The 17,237-nt window shown below is 43.5% G+C and overlaps 1 protein-coding gene across 1 annotated transcript in view; it reads left to right on the top strand.

Moving 5' to 3' along the window:
* Positions 1 to 556: 556 nt before the first annotated feature.
* pde3a (phosphodiesterase 3A, cGMP-inhibited) overlaps positions 557 to 17,237 on the top strand; it is a 162,569-nt gene continuing 145,888 nt past the window's right edge. The window contains exon 1 of the mRNA XM_042335099.1: positions 557 to 2,065. Coding sequence (XP_042191033.1) covers positions 1,163 to 2,065 — 903 coding nt within the window. The 5' untranslated portion in view covers positions 557 to 1,162. The remainder of the gene's footprint in view (positions 2,066 to 17,237) is intronic.

Here is a 17,237-nt window from a genome sequence, read left to right as displayed (position 1 = left end):
AGACGCAGAGAGAGAGAGAGAGAGAGAGAAGAGAGGAAAAAAAGCGAAGGAGAGAGACAGAGACAACGTAGAGAGGGAGAGAGAAGGAAGGAAGGAAAAAAGGGGTAAAGATATAACACAAACTGATAGCCAGAGGATGAAGTCTGAAGCCAATGAAGTTGTTGACGGTTCTGCATTGCAAAGCCTCCCCACCAGCCACCAGGAGTAGGTACAGAAGAAGAGAAGAAAGGAGAGAGAGAGAAGAGAAGAGAAGAAAGGAGAGAGAGCGAAGAGAAGAGAAGAGAAGAAAGGAGAGAGAGCGAAGAGAAGAAAAAGGAGAGCGCGAGAGAAAGAGAAGAGGAGAAAGGAGAGAGCGAGAGAAAGAGAAGAGGAGAAAGGAGAGAGCGAGAGAAAGAGAAGAGGAGAAAGGAGAGAGCGAGAGAAAGAGAAGAGGAGAAAGGAGAGAGAAGAGAAGAGAAAGGAGAGAGTGAGAGAAAGAGAAGAGGAGAAAGGAGAGAGCGAGAGAAAGAGAAGAGGAGAAAGGAGAGAGCGAGAGAAAGAGAAGAGGAGAAAGGAGAGAGCGAGAGAAAGAGAAGAGGAGAAAGGAGAGAGAGAAGAGAAGAGGAGAGGCTGATGTTGGTTGGTGTTGGTTGGAGGAGACAAGAGAAGGAGAGAGAGAGAGAGAGAGAGCAACACTGGTACAGTAATGTGTCTTGTCCTGTGTGTGGTGGTGATGATGATGATGATGATGGCGGTGGTGATGGTGTGATGATGATGATGATGATGATGATGAGCACGGCCTAGGATGATGTTCCCGCTTGGCTTTCAGCACCGTATCGCCTTGTGTTTCGGTCGGGGACTTCCCTCTCGCTCTCTCCGGTATTTGCTTCCCCATCACCGTTAGAAAGCAAGAGGCCATTCGAGACGACGGTGAAGAGTTAAAGCCGGAGCCCGGGACCTTGCGTAACCGGCCACCATGTCGAATTCGCTGTAACTTTTCCCCCCCCTTTCCCGCCCCCCACCCCTTTTTTTTGGGTTCCTGCCCAATTTTAGTCCCGTTGATTTTTCGCCATCGCTCTCTCTCTCCCTCTCTCTCTCTCTCTCTCTCTCTTTCCATCTCTATCTCTCTATCTAGAAGCGACAGGAACTTTTTATTGTCTTTATTGTTTGTGGAAGCACGGCCATGACTTCTTCCGAGCCGCCTTTGTTCCGGGGCAAAGCCGGTTGCGGCTACGAAAAGGTGTCGGCCTGCAACGAGCGCAACGGTTACGTCAGGAGCTGCGTGACCCCTCTCCGCAGGGACCAGCGAGGGTGCACCCTGTGGGGCAAGATGTTGCGAAGGTTCCTGAGCGTCCGACTGGTCTCCTCAGCCGTCTGCGTGGGAACGCTCGCCTTGCTGCTGGCTGTGCTGATGAGGTTCGTCAACGGGGAGAGAAGCAGCCCCGATGGCGATCACGACCATGATGCCACCGCCGACGAGGGCAGCGAGGACAATGGCGGGCGCCAGTCTCCTTCGGAAGCCTTGCTGGTCACTTTGCTGCACTCGGCCGTGCCTCTCTTCAGTTTGATGAGTGCCTTTTTCTGGATGGGTTTGTACTTGATCCGCTGCGGGAAAGCCAAGATCACCGTCTGGCTCCTGGTGGCTTGTTACCTGGGGGAGACACTGCTCCAAGTCGTGCTGGTGGGCGAAGACCAGCTCCTGTCCTTCACGGCCACAGCAGTGGTCCTCACCTCCTTAGCCGTCGCCACCTTGATGGTCCTCAGACTGAAAGAAGGCGCTTGCACCATGATCTTCACCAGCATGGTGAGGACTGTCTCCCTCATGTCTCTGGATAGGGTCAGGGCCAGCTGGAGGCCATTCCTTGCTTATTTGATGGGGATTTTGGGAATCGCTCTGGCCAGGTACACAGTCAGCTTCTTGCCGCAGGCGGCCCCCAGAGGCCCAATGTCCGCGACGGAGGAGAAGATCCCAGTTCTTAAGAGGAGAAGGAGGTCCAGCTCTGTTATTGCCGCAGAGATCTCGAATTGCCAGCCCAGCTCCAAACCCCACAGGAGGACATCACTTCCGTGCATTCAAAGGGAACAGGTAAGGAACGGGGCGTTTGTTGTCCGTTACCTAAGAAGCATCGGGAAAAAGTTACTGCGGTAGCTTTCGAAGGGGAATTGGAGAGGTGCTTTGCAAAGGAAAACGTTTGCAGGGTTATGGGGTAAGAGCGGGACGAGTTGAGTAGCTCTTGTCAAAGAGCCGGCATAGGCACGATGGGCCGAATGGCCTCCTTCCGTGCTGTAGGATTCTATGATTCTACGCAGTCGCTTACAGCTTCAATTACACGAGTTGTGATTAACTAATTCATTCATTCATAGCCCCCCCCCCCCCCCCTCCACCCACCACTCAAAAATATTACACTGACTGCATCACTCCCCGTGACATAAATGGTCGAGGAGTTTTATCATGTCATCTCCGATGGAGTGTTTTTCTTGTTGGTGGGTCTTTTTCTTTCATCCACGTCTGAACCTACTTTTTCTGCAGATACCATAACTATTATTTATCACTCATGATTAATAGCTCTCACCCAACCACTTCCCCGCTGAAGAAAATATCTTTCCACAGTGGAAATTACAGGGGAAGGCTTGACCACATTAACTGGAAGCCAAATACAGAAATATGTTATTGTATTTTGCTCTTAAAATTTCTTTAATCTGAAACCTCAATTAGGATTAAATTACACAAACGCACATCTGGGGTTTTATCAAGTGCCCATAGCGCACCTGACGTGGAAAGTAAATATTTTTTATATAAGTGGTTCGGAGAGGAAGTTCTTTATAAAACAGTTTTCAAATGCTGAATGGTGTGCAAATATCCACCCAAACCACGCAGTCACAAACAGCCAAAAGGACACGATTTCAGATATAATGGCGAGATTTATATTTGCATTTCACATTCTTTTGCTGGCGTGGAGGACTTTTTGCTAAAACAAAATAAATTAACGTGTAGTTCTGCTGCTGGAATGTGTGCTTTTGCGAAAGAACTTTAACTAAATTGAGGGGGAAAAAAATAGGATATAGGGAACCACAAAGGTCACAAAGAAAAGTTCACCTTGCACAGAATTATTTAACTGGATTAGGGACAGGTTGGAAGTAATAGAGGGAACAAGGAAATAATTACTGTTTGTAGGATTATCTCCATTACATCACTGTAAAATACACACACAAAAAAGGAAAATAAACATGCAGTTTGGAAACGTGTGTTTATTGAGGTATTTGTGTCTGTTGGGCTACTAAAACAATTTTATTTAAGCATAATGATAACTTCTCAGATAACCGTGAAAGATCTAGGAAAGATGCAGGGATATAAAGTATGGTGATCTTGCACGTTCCAGCCATCAAACATGAAGAATCCCGAGAAGAAATATCACAAATCTGAAACCTGCGGCAACACAAGTATAAATCTCGCCATTACTTCTGAATTTGTGTCCTTTTGGGTGTTATGACTACATGGGAAATAGTTTTGGTGGCTGTGCATACCATTCGTTTCCATCTTGGGCAAGAAATATAAAAGCGTTAAGAACTCTCTGTAATCCACAAAAAAATAAACTAGCAATTTGGATTTAATTTTGCTGCTCAAAATAACAGGCACTTGTAGGGGAGTTTGTTCCATCACCATACGTTTCTTTCATTTATTTCTAATGAATAACTCACATTTGTGTGGACGAACTAAAACCTATCGAACGTTTGCAATGTAGAGATTCTTGAGATGTGTTTTTATCGTCTGATCAGTGAGTTAATCCCTTAAGTTGTGGTCACTGGAAGGGAAAAAAAGATATTATTTATTAATAGTATGTGCTGCAGAATTCTCGTGTTTTCTCTGGCTTTTTCTTAATATGATTGTGCGGTAAGGAACACACAGAAGTAAACTAGTTTCACAGAAGTTTTTCCCCACCCAAGTGCTCGGGACGCTACCAAGCTCTGTATAAATGCAAATTGTTGTTGTCGTCGTTGTTTTTTAACATGAACAACTTCAGTCATAATAATCCTAGTAATGTAGGAGTTGAAGGTATAAAGACATCTTGGGGCCACGACGGTAACGTTACCAGTTCTGTGTCCAGCTGGAGAATAGCACATGTATTACAAAGGGATACTGTATGGATAATGCAGTCAAGCGAATTGACTGCACATTTCGTGGGCGAAAGTATATTTCCAATTGTCAGTAAGGTAGTTGCACCCCAGCGACTGTCACACTCAGAGCAAGGCCCCAACCCACATATTATTTAATACTTAGACTCCCTTCGTGTGAAATAAACCCAAGCAGACTTGGCAATTTGTACAGTCGTCTTACTGTCACAACCATACGTTGCACAGTCCACGCACTATCTTTATTAACCGTAATGAACCAGAGAGATAAACGTGGTGGAACGAATCGGAATGTGAATTTAAACTCTCGTTTTTTTTTTCTGTTCTCCGAATCCAAAGTTCGGACTCCGGGGTTGTTTCTGCAGAGCAGCTCTGCAGGGTTTGAGCCGCACAATACCTGCCTTGAAAGGACTTGAAACTGCACTTGCCAAAGCAGACCAGTGAGTGTCCTCAAAGGCTCAAACTGAGCAGAGGACACTTCCAGATACACCCAAAGATAGTGACTTGTGTCAGTTCAGATGACTTCAGAAAATGAAGCGTCTCGATCCATCTCTTCTATCCACCGTAAAGATAATGTCTCGTTTTTCGACAAATCGCTTCAGCTGAAATGCTTATGGAACTTATCCTCGATTGATAATTAATAATGATAATCCTTGCATTTATACAACAACAACAAGATTACATTTGTATAGCGCCTTTCACGTCGGGAGGATGTCCCAAGGCTCTGAATATAGCGCCTTATCGCGTCTTCGAGACGTCTCAAAAGGCTTCACAGGATGTACCGTAAAGTGGATTGACTATTATTTTTGTGAGCGAAACAATTTAAGGAAAGCTTTTGGATATTATTTTGATTTTAATATCCAAACGTTTGAGAATGATTTGTTATCTTAAAACAAGCAGTGAGTTTGTGTGTTTTCTTTTTGAAAATAAACATCTGGGTGCTGCAGTTACAATGGGTATTCTGGGATGAGATCAAATCATTCTTGATTTTACCAGTGGTGTGTCAAAGGTATTCTCCTTCAGTTGTGACATTCGCCCACAAATATACAGTCAATTCACTTTACAGCATATTCTGTGAAGCGCTTTGAGACGTCGAGAAGACGTGAAAAGCGCTATATCAAATGCAAGGATTTTTATTATTATTATTTTATTAACTGTGGGTCCCGTCTACCTATTCGGATGGATATTAAAGATCCCTTTGCACTACTCAAAAATAGAAGGGAGTTTCTTCCAGTTTCCTGCTAACAATCCCCCAAATAAAATTGGACATTCGCATCATGAGAGTTTGCGGAACATTGCTCTGCACAAATTGGCTGCCGCATTCGACTGCAAAATACAAAGTCCGTACACTTCACAGGAAATGCTACGGTTTGAGAACTCCTTCCAACATAAAAAGCCAGATGTGAAATAAAGCTTAATCTGTATCAATAAAGCTCGCTAACCCCAAACTTCAGAAGATTAAGTATTTTTTTCAACTTCTCACATCAGTAGCGTTTACGATCTGGCTTATCTGATACGATGGGTAATCCTGTACAGACTTGGGCTGAATTCTGGGTGTCCTGTGTTGTTACATCTGTGCTGATTAGGTACCGAATGTTCACTCAATTTCACACCTTACAGGCCCTTACAAAGACATTCATCCTATCATCCGAGGTCATCTTTCACTCTAGATACCAACGGTGGCTCAGCGGGCTCCAGGCCTACTCCACGTCCCCCCGCCCAGCCCGCCCCACCATCGACGGACTGGCCTTCAGCCTCACTGCCCCCATCCTTTGGAACTCCATCCCACATTCCCTTTGCCTCCATCCCTTCCTCCCTCCCTCCCTCACCTCCTTCAAGACCTGTCTCAAGAACCTCCTCTTCGACCGGGCAGTCGGTCACCCTCCTAACCCCACCCTCCTCTCCCTCCACCCCAGCCCTCACCCCAACCCCGATCCCAACCCCAGCTCGGGTCCAAATCCCTGACTGTGCGGCTCCTTGGGACGTCCTCAGGAAATGAAGGGCGCTATACAAATGATTTTGTTGTTGTGGTTGAAAGAGAGGTGTGCAGTGTGGAAAATAATTTGAGTGTATTTTACATAAAATCGAGTCGAGGGCTCCAACCACTAACTACAGGACTCCATGTTATCCGGTGAGACTTGAGAGAGAATGAATTGGATTCTCTGTCTGGTTTACCTGCGATCATGTGAGGAAGGACCTGAAATTCTCTCTGTGTTTCTTTAGTCAACACCTCCTGATAGCCTGGTTATGGCTTCGGGGCTTTCCGATAGCACTTCTTTTTAAAGTTGTTTTTGTATTGGCGTTTCAGAGTTATTTTATTTAAACCATAGGATTTCAAGTCCACGTGGCTCTCCTGATGAGGATTTTCTGTGGGGGAAATAAAATAATATGCAGCAATCAACAAACAAAAGCAACATTCAGAATGAATGTCAACTCAAGAGAAGCTGTGTGTGATCAGAACTGGCGAGAGAGAGGGAGAGAGAGAGAGAGAGGTTTAAATACACATTTGCCAGTCACAATATTCCTGTGGTTTGTCATTCGAGCTGCTTAGACTGTCAGTGACATCAGTAAAACTATTGCTTTGGTTTCACCGAGCTGCTGGGTGGGGGGAAGAGATTCCCTGAAGGTCAGTAAGTTTATATCCGTTGCTGGAGGAGAACAGCATATTTAAGTCCTTCGCTCTGTAAATTTACTGGCTTTGGTGGTGTGATTTTACGATGGCAATATCCCTTTGTAAGCTTACACTGTCAAGGTCTGTAAATTTATTAACCAGAGGAGTATAAGGTTTTCTCACCCAGAAAGTTATGCAAAACTTTCAGACCTTTGCAGAATTGGCTCTCTGGTGTTGTCATCCAGATTTAGTACTTCTGATGAGACAGGGTAAGTGAAGCTAGGCCTTGGGGAAGAGGAAAGTAAACTCTGAGTCAAAAAGCCGGGGAGGGAGTTTGAACACACACTACTTTTCTATGCATTCACATTGCCTATAATCTTTGTCCGCAAAATATACAGTCAATTCACTTTACAGTTTATCGGTGACGCCCTTTTTAGACGTCTCGAAGACGTGCCAAGGCGCTATATCAAATGCAAGGATTATTATTATCATACCTTTGGAGTCAGTGGTGGTCAGTGTGGACATTTGGGTGGCAAAGCGTTGATAGGAACATAAGAATTTGCTAGACGAGAGAAGACCAAGGTCCGTCCAATTTGCTTTCCACCATCCTGGCAGTCGCTTACACATGTCGTGTCCCAAACGCTATACTGTATCCCCGAGATATTATTTCCTAACAGAAATCCATCTCATTTGTTCTTGAAAGAATCGGGAGCCTGTTCCCCACGCTTATTACCTCGCTCACTGAAGTAGTGTTTCCGCAGATTTGTTTTGAATGTACCCTCCTTTCATTCGCAGGCCGTGATGGAACAGAATGATCCAGTCTTGAGTCGTAAGCATACTGTTCTGTCAGGAACCCAACTGTTGATAAGGGTCTCGGTCAAAGGAAGACTTCAAGCAGCGCAGGGATACTGCTCAAAACACAAAATACTGCAGATGTTGGAATCTGAAACAAAAACAGAGAGAGCTGGGAACACTCAGCAGGTCAGGCAGCATCTATGCAGAAAGGAAAGTGAGTCAAGATTTCGTCAGAGCCCTTATTCGAAGGGTCGTGGACCCGAAACGTTGACTCACTTTCCTTTCTCCATAGATGCTGCCTGACCTGCTGAGTGTTCCCAGCTCTCTCTGTTTTTGTTACAGAGATACTGCTGTTTGGAGATCTGATTTCAGATCTATTCTGATCACCAAAATACAGTGTTGACATCCAATGAGGGGACATGGCTAGAGGGTGACTGTCTGTCAGTGCTTGATGACACTAAAAACACTGAATAAAACTCAAGAAGCTACGCACATCATTCAGTGGACATTGCAACATGTTATAGGGTTTGGTTCTGAATTGGATGTTCACCTTGTGAAAGTAGTTCACTGAAGTCCATTGAAAGTGGAGTCCTGTAGCTCAGTGGTTAGAGCACTCGCCTCGCAAGCGAGAGGACTTGGGTTCAATTCCCGCCAGGGCAAAATGTTGGGCAAGTTTCCTTACTCTGTTTACCTGTCAGTAAGTAGGAAACCGCTTGTTAGTCAATTGGCGTATCGCTTTTCCGGGGGTATAATTCCTTAAAAAAATGATAGTAAATTGGTCACTTCAACCCACCACTGTTTGTGGGACATTGCTGTGCGCAATTGGCTACTGCGTTTTGCCCACAAAATACACAGTCAATTCACTTTACAGTATATTCTGTGAAGCGCTTTGAGACGTCTCGGAGACTTGATAAGGCGCTGTATCAGATGCAAGGATTGTTACTATTATCATTATTATCTTGCTTCTTTCATTCATTCCCATTTCTTACGTGCTTCACGTTGAACAGATGCCCAGCATCGCAGTAGGATCGCTTACTGTAATCCAGTCTGATTGTTGTGTAATGTGATTAATTCTGTCTCTCACTTGCTTTATGACAAAATCATTACCGATCTCGAAAAGAAAATGAATAAATCTGGATAAGCCGTTTGGCATTTTTACAAGAACGCCGTGTATTTTTCATGGTTACTGAAGCCAATTGCAAATAATACCAAAGGGATTTCTGTTCCATTCTGTTCAATGCGTCAGACACCAGTGACAGTTTATGGATTAAAATAGTCACTTACGTTTTGTGGGTTACAGTTAATTTGAGGGTAAAGAGTTAGGGAAAGTCAAACAACCAGAAAATACATTTACAAATTGTAACACACACACTACCTTTCCTGTTGTTCTATTCCTGTGGAAAGCGCTTTGTCATTTAAATGGGAGGGGGGTGGGGGGGAGTGGGGAAGAGAGAGGGAGGGAGGGCTGTGGATTCCACGGCGTAATGTATCTTAGGAAGTGGGACAGAACTGGAGCTACTCTGCAATAAAATATGCAACATTATTTTATCTTGGGATCCTTATAACCAATGGGCTGAGACTTCCATCCAACGGGTCAATTTAACATGTAGCTGCACCTTGTTCCTATGAACACTGTAAATCACAGGAGGGACTCATTGTAAGAATTTAATTTCCCGTGTAACTCCTGCTTATACACCAAAAAGTCGTGATAACTACCCTTTTATCTGAAAAAAAATCTGAATTTCTTTAAGACTTGTTAGACACTGTAATGGTATCACAACTTTTTGGTCACCCTCTATATATACATACATGTGTATATTTATACACACGGCAAGATATTTACACGCACACAGCATGGACACATACACACTCTTTCGTGTAACATGTTGAGAGTATCGGTTTGTTTGTGGGGGGGGGGGGGGGTGGAAGGGGGAACAAATGCAGAATTTAATGAACCATCATGGGAAGAGATGAAGAGATGGCGGTTGAATTGTGGTTTGAGCGATATAGAGTTGTAGCAATGTTGTCTTTATTGCCGTCTTATATGGTTGCAAGTTGCAGAAACTAGCCTAAGATAGCAGAGAGTTAATTAGTTTGGGTGAAGTTGCTTTCATCCAGTACTGACTGTGGAAAGACAAATGGGATGAGGAGTTCTCTTATTTTTCATGGAGCTGTTGGCACTCAATCATTTCCCTGTGAGTTTTTTTCAGAGACGGTCATTGCAAACAGCTGCTCGTAAGCGTTTGGTGTGAGCAAGCTTTTAACGCAGCTCTGCTTCCAATTGAGAGGAATAAGAGGTGGAACCTTGTTCTTTTCGAGAGGGAGAGAAAAGCCTGTGTGTGCGTTGAGAAAATTGCAGATCAGCCCTGAAGAGCCCCTTAGTTTTGTTGAATTGTGCTTACGGTCACCTCCCTCTTCCCCCCCCCCCCTTTTTCGGTGTCAGACTCAGCCTCTGTGAAGCTTTCCGGACGCTATCCCGCCTGAAGGACACTATATACACCCAAGTTGTTGTCGTTGTTCAATTGGCCTTTTAAAGATGCAAACCGGAGAATCAGAGAAAGTCAAGATAATGTGGTAAAATGACCACGTTTCTCAACCTAACTGTGTGCAACATCCGTACTCAGTGCTACTCTACATGCATTAATCATACCCGGGCAGAGAAATCCTGCTTAAGATAAAAGTCCTATTTTCACAGAAATCACAGCACCACAATTAATTTTCTCCCAGGTGATCTGTAACAAGTTCAGACAGATGGTTCTTCTGCAAAGTTTAGGTATATCTGCTTTGATGTAACAATCAATGAATCCTGTGTATAAAAGCCTGCTGATAGTCTGATGAATTTGCAAAGTCATTTGGCAAAGATCTCCATTGTCACGTTCCCGGGTATGGGATCCAGTCCCAAAGTAGTCTAACTCCATATAGACCTGTCAGCTCCCTCCGCTCAGCTGGCTCTGGCCTGCTCCTTGTCCCCCGCCCTGCCCGCCCCACCATCGGCTGTCGGGTCTTCAGTCTCTCTGCTCCCACCCTCTGGAACTCCATGCCACAGTCCCTTTGCCTCGCGCCCTCCCTTGTCTCCTTCAAGGCCTGTCTCCAGATCCTCCTCTTCGACCGCACCCCCCCACCTCTGCCCTTCACAATCCCTGATCCCAACCCTCAGCTCGGGTCCAAATCCCTGACTGTCCAGCGCCTTGGGACATCCTCCTGATGTGAAAGGCACCGAGTAAATGTCATTTTGTTTGTTGTGGTTGTTGTTGATGTGTACCTGTGAATTTCAAGGCGAGTATATTATTCAGCAAGACAATATCAGAAACATAAGAGGAGATTAGAAGTTGTCACGTAATGTACATATGATTGTGCAGGAATACAGTTTCCCTTCTGCTCAAAGTCATGAAACCTTCTGACAGAAACAGGTCATTTATATAATTTATTCAACTGCAGTTTCCAGTCAAAGGAAAATGGTGATGCATTAGTGATGGTGGGTAAGGATAAATATATGAATATAGAATTGAACAAAGACCAATGAACAAAGCTTACATTAGGCATTTGGAGACGATTTCAGAATTCTTCACTGACCGTTTTACATAATAATAATCATAATCCTTACAGACTGTAGTGTAAAGTGACTTTATATTTTGTGGGCAAAACGCAACAGACAATTGCGCACAGCAGTGATTGAGTGATCCAATTATTATTATTATTGCTAGTTTTTTGGAGGGATTATTACCTCGATCCACCAATCGACTAACAAAGAGCTTCCGTTGATCAATGATACACCTAATACTTAAAATTAATCCTTAAAATCTTCTGCTTTTAGGGGTTATGCAATTTCACAGTGAGGATAATGAAATGATCAATAAAAATCTCACTCTGACCCACCTACTATTAACTTTTACATGAATGATTTCCTGACTTACAATGCTTGCATTTGATATAGCGCTTTATCAACTCATCAAAACATCTCAAAGTACTTCACAGGGATTATTGCAAGGTATAATGTATTTGCAAACAAATGCAGGAGCCAATTTGTGCCCAGCAATGTCCCATAAATAGCTCGGGGATAAATTGAAGGGATACACGACTTTTTGTACCAGGTTCATATCTGATTTCAAGACCCACGTCAGGGCTTTGAATTCATAGGCTTTCACTCCAATGCAGTGCTGGGCGGAGGCTCGGCTGCATTGTCAGAGGTGCTGTCCTTCGGATGAGACATTAAACCAAAGTCCAATCTACCTATTCAGCCGGATGTTAAAACACAACGGTACGATTTGAAGAGGGAACGGAGTTTCTCCTGGTGTCTTGATCCACAATTCCCGGAGTGAAATTGATCGTTCACTTCACAATTGTTAGAGAGACACTGTAAATCAAGTTAAGCACCTACTGTACTTCCTCTAGACGTGAGAAACGCTATATCAAATGCAAGAATTATTATTATAGCTGCAGTGGTTGTACTCCAACTTGCGTCATATCCTTCTGGGTTTTTTTTAAAAAAACCTACAGCCTATTTGAACTCGTCCTGCATGGATACACGCTTTGATTTCTGCCTGGCCTGCTTCGCTTCTTACTCTTGTGGGTCAAAAAGTTCTTCACATCTGTTTGGCATCGAATGAAACATTTCACACATACCAACGATTGTGAACCAATGCTCCCATTAAATTGTTTGAACAAATTAATAAAAGAATGAAACAGCAATTGTGTTGATAGGTGTATTGCCAGGCTGTGTGTGAGATTGTATTTTTCCTCTGCCAAACACCGTGCTTTCTGGGAATGATAGGCAAGGCACTCTTTTCCGAGTGCTACTTCATCACATGATCTGGACCTGATCTCACCTACAATCTCACTTAAATTACTTTGGGCGAAACTTCAGGGCAGGTTTCCTTACTCCACACGTCTCTGTTTACCTGGCAGTAAGTAGGAACCTCGTTGTTGATCAACTGACGGGTCGCTTTCCGAGGGTAATAATCATTTCAAGAAAAAAGTAAAAAAAATTAAAATAACAACTATAATTTGGCCACTCAATCCATTACTGTTTGTGGGACGCTGCTGTGCACAGTTGGCTGCTGCGATTCGCCCACTAAGTATACTGTGAATTCACTTTGCAGTATATCCTGTGAAGCGCTTTGAGACGTCTTGAAGATGTGATAGATGTGGCACTAGATCAAATGCAAGAATTATTATTATTTCAATAATTTTAAAATAATAATAATAAGCTCTGGGACGCTACACTGCATGAGGGTATAATTGACTGGTCTATTTTTGTGGAACACTACATAATAACAGGTAACAGTGAGGCAGATATGATGGACTGAGTGGCCTCCTCTGCTCCATCGATATGATGGTGTGTGACTTTTAGTGCATATACGATCCTCACACACAGCAGCCTAGGAATATTTTATAATGTTAATCATCCTTGCATTTGATACAGTGCCCTTTAATCTTGTGAAATGTCTCAAAGCACTTCAAAGGATTTACTGCAAAAAGTGTAGTGTCTACGCATTTGTCGGTGACTTTGTTTTGCTTCAAGAGCCCTTCAGAAAAGGGCTTCCTGCAGAAATATAGCTCTTGTATTGTGAGGGTTTCTGTTATACCCTCAGTGCAATTACAATATATGTGCTGATCCCACCGATCTTGAACTTCCTGCAAACCTTTCAATACGACCAAAGTTAAAGTCCCATCTTTTAATTACCTGGAGCAGCGCAGTAAACACTTCAGATTTTGTAATAAACAATGATGTTTCATTCAATAGCTGAACAACATGGTTAAGGCTGTAGAGAAGGAGTCATTCAATTGGCAGGATTCGATGATTTCTGTTCCCATGCAGAAAGAGAGGAAGAAGTGTTTCTTTGTAGTGTTTGACCATCTCAAACTTTGTTCATAGGGTGAAATTTGTGGCATTTGAATTTCAGTGGAGTCCTGTACCGTATTGGTTAGAGTGCTAGCCTCGCAAGCGAGAAACCTTAGGCAAGTTTCCTTACTCCACACGCTTCTGTTTACCTCGCAGTAAGTAGGAGCCTGGTTGTTGGTCGATTGGCAGATCACTTTTCTGGATAAGTAATCTCTTCAAAAAAAGTAATAATAATTGGGTCACTTCAATCCACGACTGTTTGTGGGGACGCTGCTGTGTGCAATTGGCTGCCGCGTTTCGCCCACAAAATACACGGTCAATTCACTTTACGGTATATTCTGTGAAGCTCTTTGAGATGTCTCAAAGACATGATAAGGTGCTATGTCAAATGAAAGGATTATTATTATTATTATTAACTAGCCAGTGATTCTTGGTAGAAAGTAGGAGAACTCATGAGGGAATGGAGTAATTTTTATTTGCAGTCTAGTCATTCATTTATCATTCACTTCAAAACTCCAAACTCGTCTCAAAACAATTTTAAAATATAATAATGATAATCCTTGCATTTGATATAGCGTCTAATCACATCTTTGAGACATCTCAAAGTGCTTCACTGGGTGTACTGTAAAGCGATGTGACTGTGAATATGGCACGAGATGGAAATATCGTTTGCAGAGGAGAAAAAGTCATGCAAAAGACATTGGGCTCAAACTGCAGCTTTGGAAACCAAAGCCAATTTTTTTTATCCGATTCCTGTGGTCTGTCTGAAAGAGATGTTTAACAGGCAAATATGTTAACCAGGAATTTCCCCTCTAGTTTGGAGTGTATACATATGTTGTCAACCAGTTTTTTTGGAAATACCTATAATTTATGCACTTTAAGGCATGTAAATAATCTGGTGCTGGAGAATAAAATATACCTGTGCTAAGACATCTTGTGCGCAAATCACTACAGCTGCCCACAAATGTTTTATTGAATGCTCGAGGTGATTCAGCACTTAGATATGTTAAAAGTACTGCAGACAAACTGGTAATCCAGCAAAAAGTTGTCAAAACACACAAATCTAGGGCATGTGTACAGCTATACTTCAGCAATTTGGCTGACGTGTTTTTGTTGAAGAACCACAAAGTGGTGTCAGCTTGAGTTATCTTCTAAAAGGTTTCTCTACCGCAAAGCAGGTAACTTTGTTTTGTTGAACGTTGTGCTGCGTCTTGACGGGGAAGGATGTCAGTGCAGGGAAATAATGATTTTTTTTCCCACTTTTTTTTCGTCTGTCAGGTGTCCGACACACGCAGACACCCATCGCCGTTGCTTAAGAGTCTCCAAACCAAACTGAGAATTCCATGAATCCCACCGACACATGGAAATCCCAGAGAGAGATTGTTGGAATGGAATGCGCTCTGTCTCTCTCTCTCTCTCTCTCTCTCTCAGAGTGTGTCTTGGGGTAACTGCTGGAGTCTAACCAGCTAAAACCACACAGCTTATCGTTGATATCTCTGTCTGGCAAGCTTTCCCCCTGCTTGTCCAACTAGGACCACCCTACCCATTAGTCAGGGCTTTGGCTGCAGGGTTAACAGGAGCTGAGGGGCAGGATTCCCTGCCCCCAGTGACTGGTCGGCCCTTACAGGTCCTGCCAATGAACTGAGCTGGGTTGGCATCAGCAGTGAGTGCTCTGTGTCATGAATCCAGCCAGCGTCATGAAGAAATGTTCCCAAGTCAGGCACGGCCCGATTCGGAATGAGGCTCCCTGTGCTCTTGCACATATTAACCCCATCTCAGAAGATCACCTGCTAAAGTAACACAGGATGTTTCCCCTTTACATACCAGGTTTGCTCATTGCCCTTCTGAGTGAGATTGCCAATTGATGCTGAATTATGGATCGTGCTTTCGGACACTTTCTCCTCCTCCTCCTCCTCCTCCTCCTCCTCAGCTCTTCCTCCACCCACTTCCCCACCCCCAGCTCAGGCTCCCAGTCTCGTGCGTGAAGTGCTTTAAGACATCCTTCTGACAGGATAGGCACGGCATCAATGTAAACAGCTGTTGCCGTTTTATTCCCACAATTCAGCCGGCACAGTGAGAATAACCTTGGACCAAGTGCTGTCCCAAAGTGTCACACAGGGGCCGTAATATAAAAAATAATTTAAACTCGTACAGGAACATCACAGAACTTTGAGTAACACATTGCATTGAATGTTGATGTGCAGAAGTCTAAAATAAAGATCCTTAATCTGTTTCTCGTCTTTCTTCATACTATCTTGACGGCTATTTGACATGTGTAACTGGGACATTTTGATGGCATGGATTGACGAGTAGGTGGACAGACGCTGTGAATTAACAGGGGCTGCTGTTTTTACTGCCTTTATAAGCACAGGACTCTGAATAGGAACCTAGGAACACGCAGAATTGGAAAAGAGCATGGCAGCCCATCTGACTGGTCCCAAAGCATTAAAAACAAATAAATAAATAAGCCCACATGACTCTAACTCATGCACCTCAATTGATCTCTTCACCAAACAGCCAACTAATCCTCTCTTGCCTTTGTTGATGGAATCGTCTGCCACAGCCAGATTCTGAATGTGACTTCATTTAATCAATGAAGCGATACTGCCCTTGAAATAAACATTTGATTCTTTCCCTCCTGGTTTGTGTACGTTTTCCCCTTGAAAAAAAATTGACGTGATACTTTGGAACAGCTTTAAGTTGGTTGGTTCTCTACTATGGGGAAATAAACATTTGACTTCCATGAACATCTCCAGCTGAGAATGGAATCTCTCGAGTCTGAAGCACCAAGCTGCAAGGTTGCTTTCCGTGTGAAACGTTTTAAATGTCTTGAGTTATTATGAAGTTATTATACCCTACAGTATTGATTGATCTACATTTCTTAGCTCTTGGCAGGCATGCAAAAGAAAGATTTGTTGGTATCTTAATATTATATATTATTGGCACAGCTCCACAAAATGCAGAAGTCAGACCAAATCCGGAACTGCCTAACATTTGACCTTCGACATACAGTATATTCATCTTGATGTAGGCACATTGAATTGGTTCTGATATAAACCAGACCTAACTGTATTTTATCATACATCGTCAACACTTTACCCATTGAATCCATCTATTTAAGTGGCTGCATGAGTGCCTCAGATTCTCAGGGTTCACCCACCCACAGATTTTGCCTTGTTTTAATATAATATTTTATTGGATCAGCCGGGTGGGTGTCTGACACACGGGGAAACCCATCACCGTTGCTTAAGAGTCTCCGAACCAAGCTGAGAATTCCATGTCCTCCACCTACACCATGGAAATCCCAGAGAGAGATTGTTGGAATGGAATGCGCTCTCTCTCTCTCTCTCTCTCTCTCTCCCTGGAAAATGTTTTTCGTGAAGTATTAATTCCATTAATGTACCCCTGCATATTCTTCAGTGTGAATGCAATTTGAAGTGCTGTTAAAGTTTATTTATAGTTGAGGCCAAAGCACTGGATTCATTTAAAAAGCGTCTTGATGCTGTTATGGGAGTATGTCAGTGTGTGTAGACTGGAGGGATGAGATCACAGGCCTTCTTCACACAAACCAATCTTGTGATTGGTGATAAAGTGAGTAACCGATGCCTGATGCTGTGGGTGTAAGGCTTCGCTGATGCTCAAGTTGTGAATAATGTGTTTCGTCCATTCTTTCGGGCAAGATACCAGAGAGAGACCAAGTGCCTGTGGAACAATGCCCAGAATAAAAAATTACAAACGAAATAGCTTCAGGAGAGCAGGGGAGGGAAGGAATCTAGGAGGGAGGAAAAAATAGCATTCATTTAACTCAGCCGGCAGATATTATAGAGAGAGGGGAAATGCAGTTTTGCTGTGATAATCCCATAGTCTATTCCCCCCAAA

Source organism: Callorhinchus milii, unplaced genomic scaffold, assembly GCF_018977255.1.
Source record: "Callorhinchus milii isolate IMCB2004 unplaced genomic scaffold, IMCB_Cmil_1.0 Scaffold5, whole genome shotgun sequence".
Lineage (NCBI taxonomy): Eukaryota > Metazoa > Chordata > Chondrichthyes > Chimaeriformes > Callorhinchidae > Callorhinchus > Callorhinchus milii.
This window is presented reverse-complemented; position numbering and strand designations above follow the sequence as displayed.